Genomic DNA, 27,438 nt, shown 5'->3' on the forward strand with positions numbered 1-27,438 from the left:
ACTATGCACCATGACCTCCTCAGCTGTTTGATTAGCTTTGATTGCCCTGTATAAGAAACTGCATAAGTTTCCAAACAGCAGCACACAGAAACAAGACAGCAGTACCCCGTCAGAGTCATGACAGCCCAGTAAGATCTAGCCAGTCCCCTAAGAAGATATTGATGGCTCTGCAATCATCCACATCTCTACACATATGAGGCCTCTCTATCACATGCCACCAGCTGATATCCCCTGTCACAGGTCAGTGTGAGATTGGTATCTATTGGAGCTGCTGACCTTGAGTGTGTTTGTTTTGGGACTGCAACAGAGATTCTTATCGGACATCAGCAGACATAGATAATAATGTTTACCCTCTGGGCAGAGGGTAGCCATTGTGGACTGCTAAAAGTGAATACTTAAGGAGGGCATTAGTGGAGGAAAACTTTTACATATACTTTTTTTTTTTTTTTTTTTAAATGGAATGCTATTTTAAGTATTAGGCAAAAAACTCACTTACTGTAGGGACAAAACGTGTTCCATCTGCAGTTGTCATTAGGAGATATTCCACTCTCACTTTGGCATTGTGCCCCATCAGTTTTGCATGTCATTCAGAAGCAGTGTAGCTTTACAGTTAAGAAAAAGCCTCATTGCTTATTTTAAATGCTTCATTATTTTGCTCTACAACCAACACTGTAAAACAATGCTAGCAGTCATTCAAATTAGCCAGAATAATTCTTGATTCATGTTTGACTCATTTTGTTTGATTTGTATGAAGGCTGAAACTTTAAAAGTGATTTGTTATAGAAATCCTGTCACACAAAAAATTCTATACACTGTATTTGGCACCACTGCTCATCAAGTTACTGCAACAAGTCAGACAATATCAGGTGAAGCTTGTATCAAAATCACATTCAGAACTTCCAATTCTCAGTGCCATGCCAGGCCTTTGCGTTATTTCATCAGGGTGACATTCATACCTTCAAAGAAAATGTCCATTGTTATCGGCCTAAAAAGGTGAGTTCAATATAGAAATCCTTTTGCGATACTCTCCAGTTTTGTCTTTACAGGTCTGGTACAAAGCAGTTTAAGATTTACTTTAGGCATACTCTAAAATCTGTCATCCGCCTTTTCAAATACTGCTGCAGAGCAGTAGCTTATTATAATTTCTTCTTCATGTATTTATCATATGCTGCAGCCCACTGCAGTTCCACTTGCCATTGCCTAAGACCATATGTGAATTCTGGAACAAAGCAGAAATATTTTTCTCCTGCTTAAATTAACCTTGACAATTCTATTCACATGATGTAGTGTGCAAGATAATTCTTCATAATGGACACAGTGTATGCCATCTGCCCAGTTCAGCTGTTCAGCTATTTTGGTGTTTTACGGAAAAACATGCAATGTGCTCTCTCCTGCAAAATTTTGGTAACAATAGATTTTTGCAGTTATCTGTGTGAAGAGTAAGGTGTGAAGAGCAATGTGCCTGCCATGCCAATCTCTGCTCAGTTTTAATTTAAACACTTGTGTCTAATCACACTAACCGCTTTCCCCACCTTCCATAATGAGATCTTTCATTTAATAACACGGAACAAGTTTGAGAATACTTGACCTACCCTTGAGAGCCTTCTATGCTCTTCCCTCCTTTGAAACAAGAGCTACAGGAGCTGAGCATATAACTGATAATATTTAAATGAACTAATATATGTTTTGAATTTACTTAACAGATTAAGCTAGCATTGGTTCTAATACATGGTAATTTTTTTAATATACCAAAATGGCTGGGAAAGAACGTCAGAACTGTGAGCAAGTTGCAGGTTGTGCAAATGAGATACACTGTCCAGACTGAAGGACTGAATGACTGACCAATGGGGCTGCTCTCTACTCTGGCCAGCAGGGCTGCTATTGGTGGGAGTTACAAGTTCCCACCCCACTCTGTGAGGTCAGAGGACATCTCTGACACTTCTGGACCCCGAGAGGTGCCTCACCACTGGACAGGCAACACCTCTTATCCACCAGTGACTGACGGATACCCACTGATACTCACTGCTGAAATTACATCCTGCTCAGACATTTGTCACATGATCAGGATTCTCCCTGACTTCGATGCACTCTATCTCCTCCCTTTCCCTCTCCCTCTCCCTTTCCCGCTCCCTCTCCCTTTCCCGCTCTTTTCGCTTGGCCCTTTTCTTTTTCTTGTGTCTCTTTTTGGATGGCGGGAAGAAGGTTAGGAAGACGGGCAGGATGACGAAGCAGTGCAGCACGGTGCAGCCTGCAGTGAGGAGAGAGCACTTGAACAGTGTGTAGGTCAGATTGGAAGGCACAAACACCAGGGGCATCATCCCGATCACAAAGCAAGAAGTGTTCTGCAAGATGGCTGCCCCGTGCTCCTCCAGTGCCAACTTGATGCACTGCGTCCTAGTGTGCTCAGTGGCTAGCACAAAAGTGTACAGGTGTGGTGCACAGTGATCCATGGCGAAGTTGAGGGTATAAATAAGGCACAGGATTGAGATGCTGTCCATGCCAACGTTCCAGAGGGTCATTAAACCCAAGACGCCCAGCTCCACAGAAGTAACTGTCAGGATGAGCCAGAAGTTCCCCAGAGGGTTGATGACAAGGAAGAAAGTGAGGATGAGAATGGTGAGCACGCTGAAGCCTGAGGTCAGGATAGGTGAGATGACCGAGGAGCTGTAGCGGTCCATGAAAACAAATGTGGGGTTGAATGCAATGAATTTGATGCTGTTGATCAGCATCAGTGGACGCAGCTTCTCCAGAAGCTCCACCACCTCCTCGCGCTTCTTCTCCGTGGTCCGTGCCACTAGGTACATGCGTGAAGCAATAATGTCATATTCATCACTCTCACGGTTCTTGGAGAAGATAATGTCCTCAGTAAAATGCTGGTACTCTGGGCTGCGCAAGAAGGAGCCCTTGAGGATGGTGATAAAGTCACTCTTGGTAGATGCGCTCACGTTCACCACCCGCAGGTAGTGGAAGAAATTGTCCATCCAGGAGATTTTGTTGAAACCATGACTCAGGGTCTTCAGGTGCTCCTGCACTGTGGAGTTCCAGTACTCAATGGGCTCATAAATGTAAAATCCAATCACGGGACTGTAGTTACTGAAATATTTCTGCTGGGTCAGAGCATATGAAACACTCGGAGAGTTACTGGCCAGCAAGTTTACAATGTTTGAGCCATCACTGATTTGTAAACATCCCATGAACGAAAAGGAGGCGTAGATAAGATAGAGAATGACTACAAAAGGTTTGACATAAGTGTTGGTAATCCACTCTGTATAGTGTTCACGCAGGAAGTGCTGGATGAAGTGATTCTGGTAGGGGACGCTGTCATGGTGCGTGGAAAGGTCATGGCCATCACTCATCATGGTTTTAAACCATGTGGGCTGACGGTCCAGGTATTCCACTGAAGGAATTTTGCAGCAAAAAACACTGTGGTAGCGGTTCTGCTCCAGTTGCCCAGCAAATACGAGGCAGGAGCCGTAGAAGGAGAAAACGTAGAAGTAGTTTACCAGGATGGCCACACACATGCTCTGGCAGAAGATTTTCACTGACTCAATGTTGGTGAAAGGGCTAGCTCCCATGCCGAAGGTGATGATGTAGAGCGAACTGGTCATGGTGTAGCATACCATTACATCAGCAAAAGCATCTGCCACACGTTCCTTGAAAGGAAGGTTTTCCCTGGTTCTCCTCCAGCCTGCCAATAGCTCAAAGACCCCTTTGGTTCCATGACCTGGAAGAGAAGAGAGAGGATCATTAAGATTATGTTAGCATTGTGTACATCATAAATGGGAGATTCTGCCAATTTTAATTGCATGAACTGACAAAATGTATGACTCCCAAGCAGCATGTCAGCATGTCCATGTCAGAAGGATCTCAGTAGAACAAATCTGATTACACTGTGTGTAATATTGTGTTTGAATGCTCTTTACTACTAAAACTCAAAAAGATTTATTGAAGTACTAAGAACTTTTATCAAATTAAAACAGATAAATGTACTGTTTAAGAGTTTCTGTCTGACTTCAAGAGGAAGATATCGGTCCTCCTTTGTTCTTCATACTTGAGTAATAGTCTTATAATGTACTCTCTGCCATGCATCAGTAGGGTGCATCCAAATCTGTCTGCATCAGGCCCATTCATGTGAGTCAAATCTGTGGGATTTCTCACCAGTCACAAATATAGACATGAATACACAACGTTCAAAAGGCATATGCTCCATAGTGCAAATTCACCCACACAGGAACACCCGCCCACCCACACACACTGTTCATTTGTAAAGTGCTGCAGCCATATTTCTGGCAGGGGGGAAAACTGCTGTGAGGAAATGTGTTATGAATTTCTGAACACTAGAATAAATTTAACACTCCTCCACCACGTAAATATTGCAGTACAAGTGGATAGTGGATTTGGCCCATCCATGTTTCTGTGCCAGCATCAGGTTTTAAGTATTCCTTCAAAACTACCAGGTGGACAAGAAGTGTGTATCTGTGGTGTGTAATTGTGTGCATGTATGTATGTGGCTGTGGAGGTGATGGTGATGGTGATTTTTTTTTTTTTTTTTTTTTTTTTTTTTTTTTGGAGGGGGGTTGTTGGTTGGAAACCTTGACAGCATTATAAATTTCCCCTTGTTTGACAAAGAGAAAAAAGTTAATTAACTATAAAGGATTAGGCCAATATAATGAGTTGGATAGATGGCTCTTCCTGCTTTTAGTTTTATTAAGCTGTGCTGCAAGTCAATTAGTTAATGTCAGTTGGTTTAGAGGGTGTGGAGAGAGAGAGAAAAAAAGAAACTACACCCTAGTTTTACTAACACTGCAGAATGGGTGTCTGCATTCATTTCCATTCGCTAGTTACCAAATAGGATGTTAAGTAGTGTCTCATTTTTTTTAGACATGATTCGAAAAGCTAAGGGATTTATTACAATGAGTGATGGCAGGCAGGTGTAGGTGGATAATAACAATGAGCCCAGCTGGTAAAGAGTGCCTGGTTATCAACACTAATACCACTTGAGCATGATTCTGCTGGCAAATGTCTGTTTATCAGTTGATCATTACATTGACCCTTATGTACATGTTATTCTGTGTATACATTATACATACATTAGCCCTTGTGCCATTGCGTTTCTACTATATATATGTTACACTGTGGCAGGCCACTATGGTAAGTTCATGACCCGCTATGTGTAAGATATCAAACAAACAAACAAAACCTGTGTCTATTATTTTTAAATTGGTAACACATTTTGAACAAGTCTGAACTCAGGCAAGAAAAGGGTTTGATTTTATCAATGATATATGAGTAACTGCTTGAGAGATTTAATATCTACCTTGATGTCTGTCTTTGAAACTATCATGTGTCTGAAAAACCTCTGCTTAAAAGTGAGAGGGCAACAGAATCCAAATTAGAAATGATGAGAGAAAACTGAATGAGCGCAAGTTAAGGAAAAAAAAAAGCAACACGCTCACTTGGGTGAAAAGTATCTTTCCCCTGACATGTGAGAGAGAAGTGTTGCAAAATAGTCTTGACTGACACCTAAGAAGCCTAATTTCCCTGTGGCTTGATATTTGAATTGCAATGTTTGATTCCAGGTGTTAAAACTTACATCCAGTGTGCAAATAAAGGGCGCAAAAAAAAAGCCTTACAAGTATTGACAGTCCAGGCAGTTCAATCAATGATAAGGTGAAAAAAGCATGAAGAAGAAGAGGAGAAAACCACATGGCTGGAAACATGACTGTCGATCAATGCTAATCTGCTTTGGAGCTCACTGAATGTCTGAATGCTGTAGGATGCAAAACCAAATGGTTGGCTGTTGGAATTGCAGATGGAAGAGGACGGGAGAGAATGGGAGAAACATATGGGACATACAGACATTTCAATTTCACACCATGATAGTTATATGATAAATCAAAACCAGTGCACCCGTGATATTCCTCAACAATGGTACACACACACACACACACACACACATACATACTCACACAAAAGTTTGACAAACAAACTTCTAACTGAAGACAAGACTCCCCCAAACGCACACACAGAGAAAAAAAATATACATGTTAACACCTTAGAACAAACACATACACTATATTACCAAAAGTATTCGCTCACCCATTCAAATGATCAGAATCAGGTGTCCTAATCACTTGGCCTGGCCACAGGTGTATAAAATCAAGCACTCAGGCATGCAGACTGTGAAACAAGACATTTGTGAAAGAATGGGCCGCTCTCAGGAGCTCAGTGAATTCCAGCGTGGAACTGTCATAGGATGCCACCTGTGCAACAAATCCAGTCGTGAAATTTCCTCGCTCCTAAATATTCCACAGTCAACTGTCAGCTCTATTATAACAAAATGGAAGCGTTTGGGAACAACAGCAACTCAGCCACGAAGTGGTAGGCCACGTAAAGTGACGGAGAGGGGTCAGCGGATGCTGAAGCGCATAGTGCAAAGAGGTCGCCGACTTTCTGCACAGTCAATTGCTACAGAGCTACAAACTTCATGTGACCTTCAGATTAGCCCAAGTACAGTACGCAGAGAGCTTCATGGAATGGGTTTCCATGGCCGAGCAGCTGCAGCCAAGCCACACATCACCAAGTGCAATGCAAAGCGTCGGATGCAATGGTGTAAAGCACGCCGCCACTGGCCTCTAGAGCAGTGGAGACGCATTCTCTGGAGTGATGAATCACGCTTTTCCATCTGGCAATCTGATGGACGAGTCTGGGTTTGGAGGTTGCCAGGAGAACGGTACATTTCAGACTGCATTGTGCCGACTGTGAAATTTGCCACACCCCAATTATGGTGTGGGGTTGTTTTTCAGGAGCTGGGCTTGGCCCCTTAGTTCCAGTGAAAGGAACTTTGAATGCTTCAGGATACTAAAACATTTTGGACAATTCCATGCTCCCAACCTTGTGGGAACAGTTTGGAGCGGGCCCCTTCCTCTTCCAACATGACTGTGCACCAGTGCACAAAGCAAGGTCCATAAAGACATGGATGACAGAGTCTGGTGTGGATGAACTTGACTGGCCTGCACAGAGTCCTGACCTGAACCCGATAGAACACCTTTGGGATGAATTAGAGCGGAGACTGAGAGCCAGGCCTTCTCGACCAACATCAGTGTGTGACCTCACCAATGTGCTTTTGGAAGAATGGTCAAAAATTCCTATAAACACTCTCCTCAACCTTGTGGACAGTCTTCCCAGAAGAGTTGAAGCTGTAATAGCTGCAAAAGGTGGACCGACATCATATTGAACTCTATGGGTTAGGAATGGGATGGCACTTCAGTTCATAGTATGAGTAAAGGCAGGTGAGCGAATACTTTTGGTAATATAGTGTATGTATGTAGATTTAAGAAATAGAGTACAGCCCTTCTCTTTTTATGTAATAGCTGGATTGCTAGGAAATTTGCTGTGTGCACTCATGCTTCCCAGGAAATTAAGTCTCTGAATTTTGGTGTCACCATTGCCTTTCCTCTTGCACCACTCTTAGGCCAAAATATCAAATCTGATATGTCACAATCGACTGGGCAGATTGCTATGACATTTGGTGATCACATTCATGCTCCCCCGAGAAGGAACCCTATCCATTCTGGTGATTTTATCAAATTACCCATAGTGCCATTTTCAGACCAAAATGCCAAATTTAATATCTGAAATTTCTTGGGTGCCTCACCATGAAATTTGCAAAGCACATTGATGCTACCCAGAGGATGAACACTGTTAACTTTGGTGACCTCATTACCTTTCCTGAAGTGCCGCCCTCTAGCCAAAATGTACAAACCAGATTCATTTACTGCGTGCATTCCCCTGACATGTGTCAAACCAACGTGGCACCAGCAGCAAAGGGCCCTCACTCCATAAACCTAAGGCATGTCTGTCTGAAACTGTGGTTGCTAGGAGATTTGTGATGCAACTGCAAAACCTCTCACTAATGGGGGATAGCCTGCATTGTGCTCACCATACTACACACATGTGGCTGGAAGCAGAGAAGGACCAGAGAGGAGACTGAGATTATAGGTCGTAGTGCAGAATGGAGGGACGTTGTATCTCCTGCTTCTTTCAGATGCAGGTACAGTTTGTCTCTGGCTCTCCAACAAACTATTTCTGCTCAGAGGGGAGGTGGAAAAAAAACCCATAATGCTGTAGTTTCATAGCTTGCCCACCGTGTCCCAATAATAGAGACCCCGGCTGCATGTGTCCTACCCTCCTCCCCTGACCTGCACCGAAATGGCTCTGAGTCATTAAACTAAATTACTCCTCTAAAACTTCTGTGACACGCAGCCCCCAAAAACACATCCATCACGGTGCAAGAGAGAGCATCAGCCACACCCGCCCACCGTGGGCTCTTCCAATCGGAGTGACTGTAAACCATGGCGGTTTGTCACACCGGTGGCGATGACAGAGGAGCCAATATTGCGAGGAGGTCCCGCCGCTCAACAGTAAACCAAACTCAATAAAAACAGATGAGGAGAGTGAAAGTGAGGACAAAATCAGGGCAAGCAAGGGACCCCAAAAGCAATCTTCACATCCAAATCAATATTTTGGTAATAACACTCTTTAAAAACCCCAGTCTCTTGAGCGATGCGCTACATGCTTTCTTGCAGCCGTGTAGGAAATTTCTCCAATTCAGCTTGTGGGACCAGTCTCCTCTTAATTTCAAATGCAGATTTCCCCAGTGTTGGCTACATAATGCCAGTCTGGCTCAGTGCAGCTGTCTGTTCATACTGTGGTTTTCTCTGGAGGTGAGCTAATCCTGCTGCAGTGGATTACATAGTACAGACTACTGAAGGACAGAGGGAAGCCCTGATGAGAAAGAGAAGGAGAGAGACACATACACACATAAAGAAGACATTGTGATAAAGCATATAGACATGGGGCCTGTTTATATTCAGAGTCCATTGTGACAGACATCATGTGGTTTGGGGGGGTCACCTCCATGTTGCCCTGCCCTGTCCTCGACTGCCCCGGGACTCATTTATCCCTTTAGCTATGAAGAAACTAATCCACTCTGGAAGTCGACTTTTCAAATTGATGTTTTTCAACATTGTGATGCATTTGATATTGGCATATTTTGCATAGCTCAGTCTGTGGTTTTGGCACTTTGTCATGGTAATTTTATTACTGCTGGCAGAAATGGAGGTTGCAGCGATATATCACTGCTGTGGAAGGCTGCTCTCTTTTCTTAACGGGCTTGTCAACTGCTGCGTGTTGTTGCTTGCTCTAGATTGATATTTACCATTCATATGCTTTTAACATTTGATTTACACCAAATTTCACCAAATTGGACCAAAAATTTTACCTGACTTGTTTTTTTTTTTTTAATCTTTTGTGATGTTTTTGTAATCAAATGTTTTTTAAGCTGTTGCACTACAATTAGGGGTTTAACGGAGTCCATTAAGTTTGGTACCATAAATACCAACTATAATCAATCAATTGACTTTCATCCCAAAACTCTCACCATCAGTAAATCTGGTTAAAATAACTGATAACTCAAAATAAGGAAAATTGTGTTACTTATAAACAGATAGATAATCAGCAGAATGTCCTTTATATTTCATTTGTAATGAATGATAAACTGAAAAACTGAAAATAGACATGGGCAGTATGGGAATAACTGTTTCTTAGCTCCTTTTAATATACAATATTATATTATATGTTTTACCTGCAAGAAAAAAAATGCTTTAGTTAATGATCTTTGGGTTTTAAAATTATTATATTTCATGTGGGTAAAAATGCTGGTTTTATGATCACAAAGCATTTGACACGTCAAAGGCAAAATATGGCACTGATTCAGGTGAGGCTGTAAATGCAACATTGTTGAAAGTTTGAGCCCAAAGTGAACAACGCAACAAGGACATTCTGACCCTACAAGCATAATTTATTTTACAAATGTGGAAATTATGTACAATGTTAATGTTCTTTGCTGTATAGAAGCCTTGTAATCATGTTTACAACTCAAAAATGTGATCTAGTGCTGATTTAATGTTAAATTTCAAGCCCTGCCTCTGAGTTTGCTGGAGCTGCATCTTATGACTGATCAGGTTGAAATCAATCTAAGACACACACACACACACACACACACACACACACACACACACACACGTCCACTGCAGCAGCAATATCATCCCAGATAATATGTGAAGGAGACTGGCTCGGTTTGAAACAGATTCTCTGCAATTGCCCCCGGGTGTGAACCCACAATTTGGTCATTTGCATTTTCAAGGCTTCTCCCTGTGGAAGAAAGCCCATTTAGCATTAATTGTTAAAGCATGTTGCTGCTGCTGTTCTGCGGCAGAAATTCACATCTTTGCCTCCTCCTCTTTCTTTCTTTGAGCACACAGAAGTTAAAACCAAATAAAACACATGACAACACCAGATACAGTCAGTCATATTTTGGCAAAGCTCAGCATGTAGCATACCTGCTTCATAACAAGGTATCAAGACATGACATTGTGATTATTTTTATTTTTGGGTACAGTATCTGTGTGCATGTGTGTGTGTGTTTCTGTGTGTGTTTGTGAGGGCTTTTATAGGCCACTGCTTCTGCTTGTGTATGCCACCTCAGGTATTTTCATCTACAGCAGACGTCAATAAAATTTCAGCCTTCGGATTTGATGCTATGTCAGTCTTTTATGATTATTTTTAATTGTGGAGACCAATAAATATATATCTATACACCCTTCATTATTTAAGCATTATGTTAAATACATGAACAGTGCAGCAGATCAGTGGTGGGATGTAACATTACCCCACAATCCCATCCTTTCCAATATCATCAAAGCCAGACTTTCTGTGTGCTTGCTTGCTCAAGGGACAGTAACATCGGATCCTGTGTTCTGGGAAATGCACCGAAATGTTGATCTTGTATTATGCAGTAAATGTTTGCCTACTTCTGCTTTACAACATTTTGCTGCAGCAACTGAAAGTTCTAGTTTAGGGTTGCTGACTCCACATGTGACGACAAGGAGTGAAGGAGAGTTTAAATCCAGCATAAATCCAGCAATATTTTCACTGACTGCAGTTTTGCAGTTTTTAGTGGCCATCTATGTAACATCAAATGTGTCAATACTGGTAATAAGAAACAGTTAATGGTGGACTATATGGTGGTAAACTTAACTCTTGATATACAACAGTAAAGGATTAACTGTGCATCCTGCTTCTATTTTTCCCGTTTTCAAACTATTTTTTTTCCCTAAATATACATTGCACATGATTGCCAAGAACACGTCCATGAATATGAACAAAAATATCACTGTTACTCTCTTCGCTTTGACATGAAATGACTTCACAAGCAATCAGTGACAGGCAGCACGCTGAAAAACCACACAAGACCTAAATATACAGTGACGTAGTGCAATTGGAACCGTGAGTCTCTCTTTTTTTTTTCTGATGAATCATCAAAAATGCAAGGCTTGCGACGCTTTGGTGTTATATTTAGCACAGGTGAGAGGGGGTCTGTTGAGTCAAGACCCCACTTCCTACTGACGATCCAATTAAAAATGGATTAGCCCCCCAACACACCTGCTCATTGATTCTCATCTTTAAAAGTGGCTCTTAGCCCAGTCAATAGTCGAGCACTTCTCTAACTAGCTCACAGAATGGGCAGATACCGTGGGAGGAGCACGGTGGGGACTGCTTGTATATGAGTTACACAACACACAGTGTATGGAGCAGTGATTTTTTTTTTTTTATGATGATTTTGCATTTTAGCATCATATGTACAAAATGCATATTCTACTAATCTTTTCACAAATCAAGCAGTGTTTTCTTAGAACTCTGATATCATTTTTCCTCCCTTTTATCCAGCCACTGGCTTCCATTCATCTCACAATATTTAAAGGAACTTTCAGAGACTTCAAACTTTTTTTTTTTCACACCAGTTTTCCATCACCGTAATAAAATCGTCCACATTAGTTTTCCTAAAAGCAGCAGCACGCTTGTGTTTTGATGACTTGAAATTGGGCGCAGTAAAATGATCTCTCCACCGATAAATAGTCCCCAATGAAAAATATGCTTTTCATAGCCAATTATCACTTCTGCAGTTTATGAATATTGACACCTTTGTTAGCCACAGAAGCCACAAAAACATTATAATGTTAGTTAGGATTAGGGTAAAATATAGGTAATCTGTAGTTAAATGGGTCAAAAATTAAAAATCACAATGACAACTTTATGTCCCAAAGATTTATATCAGCCAAAAAAAAAAAAAAAAAAAAAAAAAAAAAAAAGATACGTGAACAATATTTAGGTCGGTTTATCCTCCATTCCATCTTATTCTTTACATTATTGCTGTACACACACACACACACACACACACACACATCACCTTTGGATAAAAAAAAATCTGCACCATCAATTAGAAATATTAAAAAATGGTTAATTTACCATTAATTAGTATTTCAAGTAAAAGAAAGTATGTCTTACATTCTACATGCATGCTGCCGCTGTTGTGTTAAACCTCTTGTAGCTATTTTTTTTTTTATCATTATTTTTTTTTTTATCATTACTCATTTTCTAATTTAAATGAATGTTTATGAGGTTGTTTAGCTGTAATTATCATAAAAAACACAAATACTGCTTTAATTTTTTCTTTAAAATACCCAAGTTTGTGGAGATAAGAGGCTTTTATCCAATAGCAGCTACACAGTGCCTACATATCACAATATACATCATGCCACCACAGCAAATTGAATAGAAAGTGTTAATGGTTGTATATCATGGGCTGTCTTCTGTCCCCAGACGTGAGCATAAGATTGCTGTTCTAGCATGATACAGACCTTGGTGCCCTCAAATCCCATTAACTCCCCCTCACATGCAGCAATGGAAAAATTATACAACAGTCCAATTAATGACATGTTACACTGGGCGGGTGAGGGGTGGGTGGTTTGTAATAAGATTCTCAGTAAAAAATAGTTCTAGTGCTGATTAGAATTGAGTTGGATCTTACATGCTGGTAAATGTATCGCTGTAGTTAAACCATACAGTGCTCTGTGCTGTGGATTAAATAAGAAACTGTGTCTCTGTGAGATGCTTTTCTTTAAGCATCTGTGAGAAAGAGTGCTGAGGTGTGAACATGTCAGAGAATGCAAATGTGTGATTGTGCATGTACGTGTGTGTCCATCAGTTAACACGGGAGTGAGCAAGAGCCATTGTCTGTATGTGTGTGTGTGTGTGTGCGTGTGTGTGTGAGGCAAAAGGAGGGAGGACACTCTCATTGGCTTTCCCAGCATCTGCAGCATCTTTGTCATGACCAGGCACATTGACGGCAACGTGGTACCAATCTTAAACAGATCAGAATGCTGTCTGGGGCAATGCTGAGTGTGTGTGTGTGTGTGTGTGTGTGAGTGAGAGAGAGACAGACAGACAGAGAGAGAGAGAGAGAGAGGGGAGGGGGGATAATAAAGTATGTAGGTTTCATAATAAACATTTTCTGAGTCTGCTTGTTGCATGTCGTCCATGTGTGCGTGCATGTATGTGTTTATGTATGTCAGTGTGTTTTTTTATGCATGAGTGAGTGAATATACACTTGTGGCGAGGGATCAGTCTGACGGTAATATGCAGGCCAGTATTTTTTCTGTAATGAGGTGGGAGCTGCTTGGTGCTGAATGGCAAATTTCTCTACATATAACACACACTTCACACTAGACTTCACTTCCACTGACTAGATTCATTCAACATTCACCACCACTTCAATCCAAACCCTAACATCAGTATTATATTATAAATTTATTTTAAGTTTTGAGTAAGGATGCTTTCACACATGAAGCTCATTGACTTTGTTCTGATTCAGGGACTTTAACGATACAATTGCTGCATTTGTCCCTTGGTTCGTTTGTGCTCACACGGCAACATTCAATAGCGGTCCATAGTCGTAAACAAATGCCAAGCGTGAGCAAACTGTTCTCTCATTGGTCAGAAAACTATCTGGAAGGTTTCGCCTCAGGGAACTTTTGTTTTCCCACAGAGAGATTTGTAACGACATCAACATACTTTAGCTCTGTTCTGACCTTTGGAGATCATCGGTTTTCTGGTTTGTGTGTGTGTGTGTGTGTGTGTGTGCATGTGTGTGTGCATGTGTGTGTGTGTGTGTGGTTGCAACACAGTCTCCTACAAATTGTGATCCCATACAACTGCATTCTAAATTACACTAAAAAGGAATAGTATTTTGTTGCAGATCACTGCAAATGAACAGCTCCAGGGTTTGACTGAAAGCGAGCCAAAACTGCCCTTTCTCTGTGATCTTGGCCTGCTTGTTTTGTCCTGCATGGATTTGAAACAAGTGCGTCAAATGAGATCCTCATTTACCCAAAATATCCTCATAAGCCAGAGTTTGTTTGTGTGTGGGGGGCGTATCATTGAACTGAAGGGCAACCCTCAGAAAGGTGAGGTGACATGTACTAAGTTAGATGTATTTAGGTGTAGCGACCAGGGTCACATGTTGTCAGGGGGCTCAGAATTCCCCACAGCACATGTGCACACAAGTATAGCAGGACTAATTGACTCACAAGCATGTATGCAAAGAGGACACCAGTCACATACAAAACACACACCATGGCTAGGTCGATTGAGTCAAGGTTGGTGGTGGTGAGGCAGCAGGGAATGCAAATAACTGGCCTGTAATGCAACAGGGCTGAGAAATGAGTCTGTAAACCAGATTATCTGCAGTCCCACTGAAATCAACACCTGACTGAAAAAAGCAGAACACATGGCACTATGTTTGATGGTATCTATTGGGGATTCATGTTCTTTTCAAGGATTTTTTTGAAGCATAGAAGTTAGGGATCAAAGTAAATTTTTAAGACTTACATACACACTTTGAAGAACAGAAGCATTTACTTCAAAATGGCAATATTGTTATTTATGCTGAATGCAGAATTGAGCTTGATGTACTTGATCCAGGTGGGACCTAACTGGGTCAACTACATATCTAACTTTGATTCTGGTAGTAGGTTAAAAAATAATGTTGCAAAAGACAATGATGAGCCTCCTTTGTAGGATATAGAGAGGACTGTGCTCACAAGCAAACAAACAAAAACCTTCAAGATAAGATTTGGACAGCATGATTTTAGATTCAGGCCACTGAAAGGTTTTGCATCTTATGCTAAGTCAGTGTCAAGTTATTTAAATTACATACCTGGTCATGAGTAATTTGGAAGCAGATGGACCAATAGAGCTGTGTGACAGCTGGGTAAAGAAATAGATGTAACATTCCTCACAGCTCTTGGACACGACATAGACAGGGTATTGCATAATTCTACAAGTGAACAACCTTTATTTATTTAGTTCCCCTTCTCCCTTCCGCCTCTCCCTTTCTCATGGAAATTGGAAATTTCCATGAGACAGAGGAAAGTCATACACAGAAGCTTACCTGTTTTTAGCAGCAGCACAGCTCTCATGCCCCTCTAACTAGTGACAGACAGGGGAGGTATATGTAGGACACAACAGGGTTAAAAGGGCTCAGAAAATGATGCATGTTGTTTCATCAGGCTTTTCATTGTAACTCTCTGCTTCCACGCCATTGCTAAAGCTGGTGCACTACAATACACTAGGCTATCCATGGACTACTTTTAAAGGACAAAACCAACCCTAAAGCGCTATTACTATTAAAAATGGCTATTGTCATTGTACTACCTCACATGTTTGGGTATAATTTGTGATTAGTTGTTGGTTTGATCTTTGATTATCCCCCACAATTGAAGATCAAGGAAAAGACTATGGATTGAACTCTCTACATCTGATCATAACATGTGATTTCTGAGCCTCTATTGCCCTGTTTTGGATAAAATCTGGGGGAATGATGGATTTTGACACTGAGGTCTGGCATTTTAAATACCAGAGATATTCGTAGTGCTACTATGACAGAGCTTGATAGGAAGAAGGTTTGCTTACTAATGGTAAATTACATGTTCTGGAATCAGTCTAGACCTACAATTTTGCACTGATGTCCAACAGTCATATAGGCAGCAATCCATCATAGAAGAGGCAGAGATACCAATTTGTCCACTGGCAGAAGCCTAAATAGTCTATAATGCAATGCAGCAACGAAACATGTTGTGTTTTGGCTAAGTAGTGCAGCCTCATTTGCAGCCACAAATAATACACTGCTGAACAATCCTACCTTCAAGCTATTTATACATCCAAACTACTTTGATTAAGGCAATAAGTTCACACCCCTTTTCTCAGGGTTGTCCAAAGTCATTCTGGAAAGCGTAAAAGTACAACTCCAATATATAACAGTGTAAGAGTATTCTTCTTCATCTTGGTCAGTCAATCAACATGCAAATACACAACTGAATACAACTGGGAGCAGAAAAGAAACAGAACTTTATCACCTCACTCCCCAGACATAAAGTATAAGTTTAACTATTGCCCAGTCACCATTTGCACATCTACAGATGATGGAGTCACAAACTGTGTTTCTCTTGCTATGTGCTTTGATTCAAATGAATTTTATCCAGGCACTCACGTCTAGTGCAATCAAAGTTTTTCCCTGAAGCAAAAGGAGGCTATTTCTATGAATGAAGCAGACTGGGCGATGTTCACAGTTTGCACAAATGAATTGATGAGGATGTCTATCAACACAATATTTGTAGTGTAAATGGAATGGGATCCAACAAACAGCGGCAGGTAATGTGTCTTTAAAGTTGATATATAATGACTACTTCACACTGAGTGTTGGCAATATGGCTTTGAAGTGAGAAGGCGAGAAATGAGAGGAGTTGGGGCAAAAGTAACCTGGACATTCAATTATCCCCAGTAGCCCACAACTACATGAGCGTCTTGTGGAAAGGATATTTCATAATAGGTCTGGACGCCTTCTCTGTATCATACCATCCAGGACCACATCATCACAGAGCTTCATTAATTGATATATAGACTTGTTTTATGATTTGTCCCTCCAGGCCTTAATAATGACCCTGAAGCTGTCACATCACAGTTGTCTCCAAGGAGCTCATGGCAATAACATCCATAGATTGATCATCAGTCACCCGACCCCGCTTAGAGAAACAGATAGAGTTCCCAGAAGGCTGTTCACCGTCAGGAGCGATGGACGCCTGTGGGACCAATGGTGATGTTGAGTGCCACTATTCATCTTGCCATTCGAGAATAAAAAAAAATCAATCTGTTATCCACATCAGGGTCCAGAAAGACAAAATGCCAAGTGCCGTGTAAATCAAGCAGCATCACCTACAGAAAGATCACAGGCTGTGATTGATGTGGCAGAGAAGCGCATTGCAGGCACCAGGGGTGATGAAGAGCACTTTTAATGGAAACATATGAATGCTGGTACTAGATATTTACCTGGTAAATACATGGTGAGTAGCTGGAACTAAGCTGGGAAAATTGTTAAATGTTATCCAAGAAAATTAGGCCACATGGTCTTGCGTTACCCTTCTTGACAAGCAGCAATCTTGTAGATACCGGAGGTTTATAACAGCAACAGCAAAAGTTTACGTGTTTTCTTTTTAGGAATTAAAGGGTGGTTAAACACTTTCATGCACAGTCCAAGTAGGTTTTAAAAAAAATCCAAGTGAGTGGAGCTATTAAGATTTGCTGATCAGACAAAAAAGTTAAGTTAAAGACTTATAAAAAGTATTGCCTTAATTCTGAAGCCAAACACCATCAGGTTGACTACTGCTATAACTCTTCAGTACAATCAAGATAGTTTCCGGAACTAAAACAGGAAACATATTTCTGTAGACAACGTAGCCTAATTCCCTAGGAACTTACCAAGGAAGGAGCCCTTAATGCTATTAAACTTGAAGTGTTAACATCCCAAACCTCAGACAAGTAAAATATAGTCCTTAAGTACAGTTTTGCTGATGCATGATAGTTCATTTTATGGTATTTTCCATTAAGTGCATTTTTGCTGCCAAGGCCTAAAGGTTAGAGAGGCGGACTTGTGCCTGGAAGATCACTGGTGGACCTACAGGAAAAAATCTGCGAGCAGGGAGTGAATGAATGGAGCTTTCACTTCCCAAAATACCCATTGCTGAAGTTCCCCTGAGCAAGGCTCCTTGGTGTGAGTGTGTGTAACTGTGTGAGTGTGAAGCAGGCCATTGCTGAAAAAGAACATACATACCCAGTTAACATACCCTTGACAAATAAGGGTTAAAAAAAGAAAAAAGAACTCACATCCATTACAGTACAAATTTTGGGCTTGCCATAAGCAAGAATCAACAGCAGGCCGGTTGTGAAGCCATTTACATTGAAGGGCAAGTCAGCAAAGAAGAGACAAGGAAGCTGCTTTTATTTTGCTTGTGCACTTTATTCTGTAATTTCAAAATTTTCTGATTAAAATAATCTACTTTGAACTCTCCAGTATCTTTGGTGGGAGATATTGCTTAGTGACTATCACAGCACAGAGCCTCAGCCTACCTGTGTGAGTCTCAAGGGGATTTGTAGGGTGAATGCAAGAAAGTGACATTCAGTTCTGTAACTTTTTTGAAAAAAAGAACTTTAACTCAATCTATAATGTAACAAATCTGGTGTGCATTTTTAAAAACTGCAGTCTCCTTCCTGTTGGCCACCAAGAAGCTACAGTGTAGCTGCTGGGTTGTGCCTTGCTCAAGGGAATCTTGATTAGCTGTTGAAGGAGCAACCATGAACATTTGTTATTTCATTTTCTCCAGCTAGAAACCCCCCACACACACACACACGCACACACACACATGTACACGCACACACACACACACACACACACACACACTATAGCTGAGTTCATATAAGGAAACAATTTGTCACTGCCACTGATTTATGTTCCGGCGTGAGTCAAATATGGGCGAGGTGAGAAGGATTCGATTGCAGCTCCAGACAGTGGAGCGACATTGTGTCCCAAAGGGACGTACAGTAGCCATGTGCTGTGCAAAGTAAATAATGTATACTTTGGAGAGGTCAATAATCTGGACTCATTTACAGCTGTCAAAGGCTGAAAGAGAGCGAGACCAGAGAGCAAGACAATGAACACGGAAGACAGGGCGAAAGACAAAGTCAGTCACTTCTTCACTAATGTCAGAGCATGTATGTTTCATGAGTCGCACTCTAGGTTTCTTCCTTTCCTCCTCTCTCTCTGCCTGTTTTTACACCTCTAACAGTCATCAGATATCCAGAGAGAGAAGGAACTGACAAGCTCAGCTCAGCAGTAATTGGCTTCCTTGCAGATGACACTGCAGATAGACACTGAGGAGAAGGACAGGAGAAGAGGTTGCTCCATATTAAACAAATGGGAAGTCCTGATACTTGCTGAAGTCCGCTGACATGTGGAGGTAGCTGCACATGCATGCAGGTTTTCTCCTCAGCACAATTCAAACCCTACAGATGACATTGGCTAAAATGTTCAGAGAGAATAATGAATTAGTTTTACTAAGATGTGATGAAACAGATAAAAAGAAACCTTGACATAAACTGACATTTCAAAAGCCAAGTTCAGCAACAAGGAAGCTATTAGACCCGTGTCTGAAGCACCCAAAAGGCTAAGGCGTGGTTATTCTTTCATGAGCGAATAGCCTTAAGCTAATTTATGCTAATTAAGAAGCCTGAATAATGCTGCAAGAGCAACAAGGAAAAAAAGACACATATGAAGAGTATTAAGGGAGATTAACATTGCAGCTACAGCGTGAAAATCTGTACTTGAGGTTACATGCTAGTAATAATAAAGTTTTCATCTTATTTTATTGATAATATTGTGTCTCACTTCTACTTGCCTCAGGTGAAGTCAGCTCTAGAAGACCTCGATGCCATGGTGAGTGTGCCGGGATTAAAAGAAATAAAGTCGTACTACTGCAAAAAGTTTGCACATACTGAGACAGCACATGCAAACATTTTATTATAACATTTTTTATCCACATTGTTACACACCTTATGTAAAATGCAAATTATGTAACATATATAGTATTTTGTTAGTTGATCAGCTGCTATTGACTATATTTAAATAAAATGAAAACTGGTTGTGCTTGCCAGATCGCATCCCTAGCAATGTGTGCTTGTCACCACAGGGAGACTCCACTGTTTTACTAATGAAACTATGTATATTTATGTATTGTAACATTAACTTCAGGCAACTAATCAGGAAATCAAATTTAGGCTATATGGTTGTTTTTTTTAGCCAAGTAAACCTATTTCTTTGTCCATAAGGTATAAATCATAATATTTTTGTTTTGAAACTGGCTCAAACATGGATTGTGCATCTCTCTGACTTCAATTATGTTCATTATGATTATTAATATTATTGTTAATAGTAACATTAACAATAAAATCATGAATTATTAACAATATTAATAAGACAGTCACACTGCCCCCTGTAATATTTCTGTGGTATTCTTATGGTAACACAATTGCATCTAGGAAAAAAGGACTGCGAATTTAGGCTCATGTAGGTCTAAACAGCTTGATAATTTACGCACTGAAAATTGTGACAATTTTATTGCAGAAGGCTTATAAATTGAAATAACATTAATAATACTGTAAGTACAGCCATAGCTCCCACCAGCAGCTATCCTTCCCCTGGGCAGTTACTACCTTACTCTGTAACATGAAAGGTGAATCGAGCAGAAAAAAAAAAAAAATAGGATTCACCTGTGTGAAGACCAGATGTCCAACCACTGACTTGTTGTTTCACCACAGTGTGCAGTCACTCCATCTATCTGAGTTTAGCTCTATACGTAAGATGCTTCACTATAAACCACCAGCACCAACGGTATGAGATGGTATACACTTCTGCTCTCTAAGTGGGTGCATTAACCCAAAAAACGCTGTGCACATCCTGGATTTTTTTCCACTTGTGATCAGAGTGAACATGGCCAAAATGAAGTGAAGGAGCGGTGTAATGACCCAGCAGTATAAGAGAAAGAGAGGAAGAGAGCAGCAGTGACCAACCGAAGTAGACAGTGAATGAAGAGGGAGAGCAGAGTAGCAATGACATTTTGCAAAGGTTTTGAATCACCACAAACACAAGCGGCATAACTGTACCCAGAAAATTTAGGCTTATACACCCAGTTGTTTCTGAGATTAGCTGCGGACAGACACACTTACACACACAGGGATACACAGGAACAAACACCTGATCCCCTCCAGGCTACACCTGGCGGACATAATTAGAATCCATTTCACTTCTGAGTCTCTGACCTGATGTGGCGTTGATATAGTGATAGGGGTGTGTCTCAGTCAGGACCTCCCAGGAGGTGGGTGGACATCTGCTGCCTCTGAGGCGCTGTCACATGGAATTACAGACTTAATCAAGTCCCCTCTGTCTCTCTCCATCTCTTTCCCTCTCCCTCTGTATCTGACTCACCCTGTCTCTCTCTATCTCTCTTCCTCTCCTGTACCGACTCTGTCTCCATCTGTCCCATGCCTCCTCTTTTCCCACCTACATCTTCCCCTCTCCTTGAATCTCTTTGTCCTCTCTTTTTCCTTCTTTACATCACATTATTTTGTCTCCTCTCTCCTTCCTCCTGGACTTTCCTTTTTAACTTCTCTCACTGTCTCCACCCCCTCCACCACACCTTCCTCCTCCCCAGCCTCTAGGTCACAAGGAGCAAGTCCAGCCTCCTGTTCCTGAGTCTTACTTAAACTTCAGCTTTGTCACCTGGTCTGCTGCAGAGCCATATCAAAGCCCTGGGGATCCAGTGACCTTAGGAGAGAATAGGGAGAAAATGCAAGATATGCTGTCCTGTAAATGGAGAAACAATTTTTGAGCAAGAAAAGAAAGAGAGTGAGAGGGAGAGATATAGAAAAGGAGAGATAGAGTCGACATTAGAGAGAAGTGGAGGTGGAGGAACAGAGACAGTTATAGCAAGAGACAGTACACACGGAAACATAAACAGAGATGGAATCAACACCATAAACCAAACTGATGATGGGTCTCTAAATGTTGGTCACAAGTTGAATATGACTGTAAAAAGTCTATTTTTGTCTTTTTAATAGGGAAGCGGATCAACAAACAATCAATAGATACGAGGCTACATAGTGATATTTTCATTATTTTCATTGTAGATTGATTGAGGTATGCACTTGCTAAATTATTAACATGTATATGGAAAAATTATAAGTAATTGTAAATTACTTAGAGTAATTGTAAAAAAAAAAATAGATAGCATTGAGAGCAGCATATACCTCCACCACTGCACCTGTCAAAATATGCCACTTCCACATGTGGGATTTCCACTAAAAATTATACGCCTCTCTACCAACCTCTTTCACATCAGGAGATTTACACATTTTCATGAGTTGAACATGAAAAGGGACATGAGATATTTTTTGTTCAAATTCTAGCCACTTTCAAAAGCATTTTTTGATTATTGCAACATCACATTGCCAATCAGTAATATTGTTCAGTAGCCACTAGGGGTGTCCATCTGCTGTACTAAAGATTGGGAAAACTGACAGGGAACAGAAACAGAAATGAACTTTTTTGAGGGTTTGACTCTTTTTACGGTTGCTGACAGACACACAAAGTTTGATGGTGACTCCGTTTAGAAGTTATTTGTCTTTTAGAGAGAAGCCACATCAACTGCTGTGTCCCACTTTGGTCAACTGGTGTAACAACTTAATTGCTTCTCCTTGCCCCATAACAACATTTCAGTCCTGCTAACACACAAGCAAGGAACTGATTACCTCCAAGGTCTATGTCATTTTCACCAACAAAATCTCCACATAATAACATACAGCTGTTTAAGAACATAACATTTTTACTTTTAACATATTTTTACATGACAGTCCCCTTATTGTTAGTTATCAGAAAGCAGCATATTTCTGTTGGTTATTTCACAGCGTACCAGTAGGTATACATAAAAAGATGGCAAAAATGTATACTGGTGCATTTGTGAGTATTAAGCGTTTCCTTTTCCTGAGACACCATATTTGGGTCGTGGTGGTTGGAATTGCTACCTTCTACTTTGTTTGTAAGTTTTACTTTCTACTTTACATTTACATTATTGTCAAAACTACTCACTTTTGAACAGCTCCATTGTGAAATTACAGGTGCAAAATGCCATCAAAATGCCATTTAAAAGCAAATATGAAATGTTAATACTTTGCATGTGGCCTCAGAATTCATTTAAATCATGTGTTTTCGAGGTTCAGGGATTCTCATCTCCACAAGCCTTTAGTCAGCTCCTCGTAGTTGGCGTGCACTCTAGCAGACTACATTATTAAAATCCACCACACTGACAACAACATTACCAGAAGCTCAGCAAAATTCAAGAAAACCTTGATAACTTAGTACCAACACTGGAATGTGTTGTTCACAATGCAAAAATTACAGAGAACTCGCTCAAAATTGCCTGACAGGAGAATACACTGCAGTACTGCTGCTGTGAAGTCCGCACACATCCACCCACACATCCACATCCACAAACACAACCACACACACACACACACACACACACACACACACACACAGCAACACTCCCTATTCCCGCTACAATAACTACAATGAACTGCCGGCATCCCCTCCAAGGAAAAGCCCATCACAATTCTACTAATCCCTTTCCCAATCAACCCCCTCCAAGTGTCAACTCCTGATAAGCCCTTTAACCAACCAGCCACCACTACACACACAAAAACACACACAGACACATATAAGTGCACGCATAAAATACATGAGCATACACACTCTTGAGCTCTGTTTTTCACACATATACACACAGGCACACACACCCCTCTAAGCCCTGCACTCCCACTCACCCATGGCAAAGAAAGGGATCCCCAGCAGCGTAGAGTTGAACTTCCCGTCTGATATGAAGAAGATCCCGGCGGCTGTCACGTTGGCGATGCAGATAGTGAGCACACCCAGCAGGCCCAGGAACGGCTTCCCCCTTAGGCAGTCCCGCATGGAGCTGGAGATGGTGGCGGCCAGGAGCACCAGCACCAGGCTGACCAGCACCTCCCCCTTGGCCAGCACGCCCGTCTGGTGGAAGTCCTGCCACAAGCTGAAGGATGTGAGCGACTGGATGTGGAGCTGGTCCGGCGCGTGGGGCGCCTCGGCCGTGGACAGCCGGCTGACCAGGGCGCAGAACTCGTTCTCCCAGCGCTCGGCGATGGCATCCTGCACCACAGGCCCGTGGTTGCGGAGGTAGTAGGTGATCTGGACAGCACGGGCGAACTTGACCTGCTGGTCTCGGCTGTTGGGTGAGAGAGACACGCCGCCCAGCTGGTGGCCGATGAAGGACACACGGCCATCCTGCAGGGTTATGGTTGGGGAGGATGAAGTGAAAAGGAGAGATGAGATAGATTAGCTTTAACATAGGGCAGTGCAACACTTTGTCTGGGATAAACATTTTGACTCACTTACCAAGGGTGCAAAAACAAAAAAATTAAATTAAATAAAATGTACCTTCCAGTATTTTTTAAACTGAAATAAGTACACATTCTTCACAGAAAAATGTCCTACCCATTTTTAAAGCTATTTAAGGTATACATTCAGGTTCTCTGTGTTAATTTAAAACTTGCCCACTCACTTGTAAAATGGATCACATTTGTAATTCATCATGAAAAGTGCAACAGAGCTCTGTATTACCTACCATTCAAATATAATCCTTTCAAAAAGTTACTGGCCAGTAAAGCATGTGACCCTTATTGATTTCACAACCCAAGACACATTTTACCAACATTTGGCGCTTAGTGGGTGTTCATTTCACACTCTGCTCACAGCCGTGGTCAAATAAAGGAGCAGTTGGGTAAGACTGCAGCACACAGACATGTTGCAGGACTGACTGCACAGGTTGATGCACTGTTACAATCTTAGAAAACGCTGAGGCATTGCTCACTGTGACAAGAGTCTGGAGGTAATGGAACTGGCCAATATTGTGTTCAGCATAGCAGCAGGGGTCTGTGATGAAGAATAATTGAGAATATTTGGTGGTAATTGTTGACTAAATATGAATAAACTGAAAATCGTACGTACTCTTGTATATGCAATGCTATCAATATGTGCAGCATAGCAAGTTATAGCAGTGCATGTTTTTAAATGGTTTGTTAACAGGAGCAAACAGCAAGACAGTTTGGAGTGAAGACACGATATCTTCAGGTTTTTTTTTTTTCATAGTGTTATAGAATCGTCTGCTACAATTCTAATGTGTTTATAATACAGTTCATGGATTTTAAAATGATAAACTTGGTGATAAAACCAACGATTAAAGCTCTAGATTTACTCCCCATGTAGTCTTTCAGTGTAAAAAAACATACACAAACATTGGCATGATAAATATACCCAGCCCCCTAATTCAAAAGGATGCAAGGCAACCACAATGGCAGTGGGGGTGGAATCTGAACTCCTGCACGACATGCTTTTGTTTGTGCAACCGGAATAATGTCAACTTTAATTTGCAGCTCACTGTAGACATGATTTATCTTGTTATGATCAGAATAATCCAGCACAATCAAACAATCACAATATGCTATTTCACAGTGGGGAAGTTGATATAAATCTCATGTTTCTAGATAAATAAATCCCCGTTACTGTTTGATTCATTTGCAATAAACAATTTGCTCAGTGAAAAAATGGATGACAAAGAGTAATTCCGTGCTTCCATTATGGTATTATGTGGGCAGCAGGACGGGTAAATTATTACAGAGACTGTCGTGCAACTGAAAGGTCACAAGTTAGATCCCAGGTTTCCTGTCAAAGAGCCCATGATCAGGACTTTCTACTGGTTCATTCACTTTAAGTCACTCTACTTAAACATGTCAGCTAAATAAAAAATGGTAACACCTATCGTGGTGACATATCTTTGAAACTGCACATTGTTTTTGTGATGAAGTATTACTCTCACAAACAATCCTACACAGTGCGTGAAATTTGTCATTTCATGACAGTATACAATTGTGTTTATGTAACATAATCAGTCAGTAATCGCCAAGGGAACTGAAATGGCTTTAGCTCTCATTTCACTTGTGTAATTGCACAAGTCTCAAATTAATCTGCCACGTTGACTTTCCAACTTCACAAAACCATTTCAAATGAATTTTAATAATGCTGCTTTGTAAAATCAAAATTTACTTCCTACACTGAGCACAGGATATGTGCTAACACCACCACAGAAGTGTTGATACAATCTTCTGCAAGTCCACAAAGTCTTCTGCAAGTCTTTTATGCTGTAAAACACTGAACCATGACGCATAACACAGGCAATCATTTTTATATCACTTGAAAATGCCTGTGCAGTTGCTATTATTTAAAACGCTCAAGGTTGGTTCATTATGTCTTAGAAAGTGGGATATAAATGGGATATGACAGAATGAAAGACGGTGTGATAGAGAAGGCTGAGAAACCTGTTCAGTTGGCTCTGGACTGTACTGAGGTGTGCCACTGTATTTTAATTGGTGGAAACTATTTGTAAGAAAAAAACATGGAGCTGGAAAATAATTATATATACTGAATGTGTGTGTTTGTGTGCGTGCGTGCGTGTGTGTGTGTGTGTGTGTGATATCCCTGAAAAGGTGAGTGATATGAGAAGAGGAGGGAAGTGACACCTCTTGAGCTCCCTGAGAATAGATTGAGGTGAGACTGGTAATAATGGTTGCAGATTGTTTGAACTAATTTAAACGGCAAAACAGGATTTATGCCAATGAACAGCTCTCTCTATCAAAGCCAGAAAGCAGAGGAACTGGAAGATGGAGTTATGATGACATAAACATATAAAATCTGGAGACCACAGACAAGCACTCAGCACTCAGCAGAGCTCAGACCTCCAACAAGGTTGCATCTGGAAATTACCTCCCAGTTTGTGCTGAGTCATGTCCCCGTTTGGCTGTTGCCACAGGACATGCTCCTTTCAAGTTAGTTTGTGTGGAAGTTGGTCAGTGCCACCTTGACCCATGCCCATCTGTCCCACTGGGTTTCATGATGTTATGGGGATGCGTTTGGAAACTATGCCCTTGTATGTGCTAAACCTCGCCCACTGCCATGCCCCCGTGAGGCCAACTGGCCTGAAAAGTTAATTAATGCTTTGCTGGCTCATGACCAACCTCCTTGCCAGGTTTCCATGGTGTTACATATATGCACCAAGCTATGATCCTGATTGGGTGGTTAGCCTTAGCTCCTTTCAGCAATGCTATTGCCATAAAACACACCCCTTTTGACCAGTCTGTGGGGAAAGTTGGAAAGTTTTGTGACGTTATGTGGACTTATTTGGAAACTATGTCCTTGTTTGTGCCAAACCCCAGAGCCCAGTTGCCAGAAAAAATGTTGCCATTTTACACTGGTAACATTTGGACTGGACTGTGCTCCACTGATCTGAGTAGGAACAGCCATGCATGCCGTCAGTGTCATGGGTGCCATGTTTGTAAATTGACGTATATATGTATCATCTCACTGTGCATCTTGATGACACAGCCTCAAAGCTTGATGATGGTGTCCATGTCTTCCCTTTCCAAAATAAAAGAAAGATGTTATTCTCTAGTGCTTGTTTTTATTTTATTTTTTGCCGATTTTTTAATATTGTTTGACAGTATCTC

General features: G+C 41.1%; 1 protein-coding gene across 1 annotated transcript in view; it reads right to left on the reverse strand.

The window, feature by feature from the left end:
* Positions 1 to 2,042: 2,042 nt before the first annotated feature.
* ptchd4 (patched domain containing 4) overlaps positions 2,043 to 27,438 on the reverse strand; it is a 31,069-nt gene continuing 5,673 nt past the window's right edge. Inside the window, exons 2-3 of the mRNA XM_030047499.1 lie at positions 23,668 to 24,163; positions 2,043 to 3,724 (exon numbers count right to left, since the gene is read on the reverse strand). Of these exons, the coding sequence (XP_029903359.1) occupies positions 2,043 to 3,724; positions 23,668 to 24,163 (2,178 nt within the window). The remainder of the gene's footprint in view (positions 3,725 to 23,667; positions 24,164 to 27,438) is intronic.

The sequence above is a fragment of the Myripristis murdjan genome, chromosome 24 (assembly GCF_902150065.1).
Source record: "Myripristis murdjan chromosome 24, fMyrMur1.1, whole genome shotgun sequence".
Lineage (NCBI taxonomy): Eukaryota > Metazoa > Chordata > Actinopteri > Holocentriformes > Holocentridae > Myripristis > Myripristis murdjan.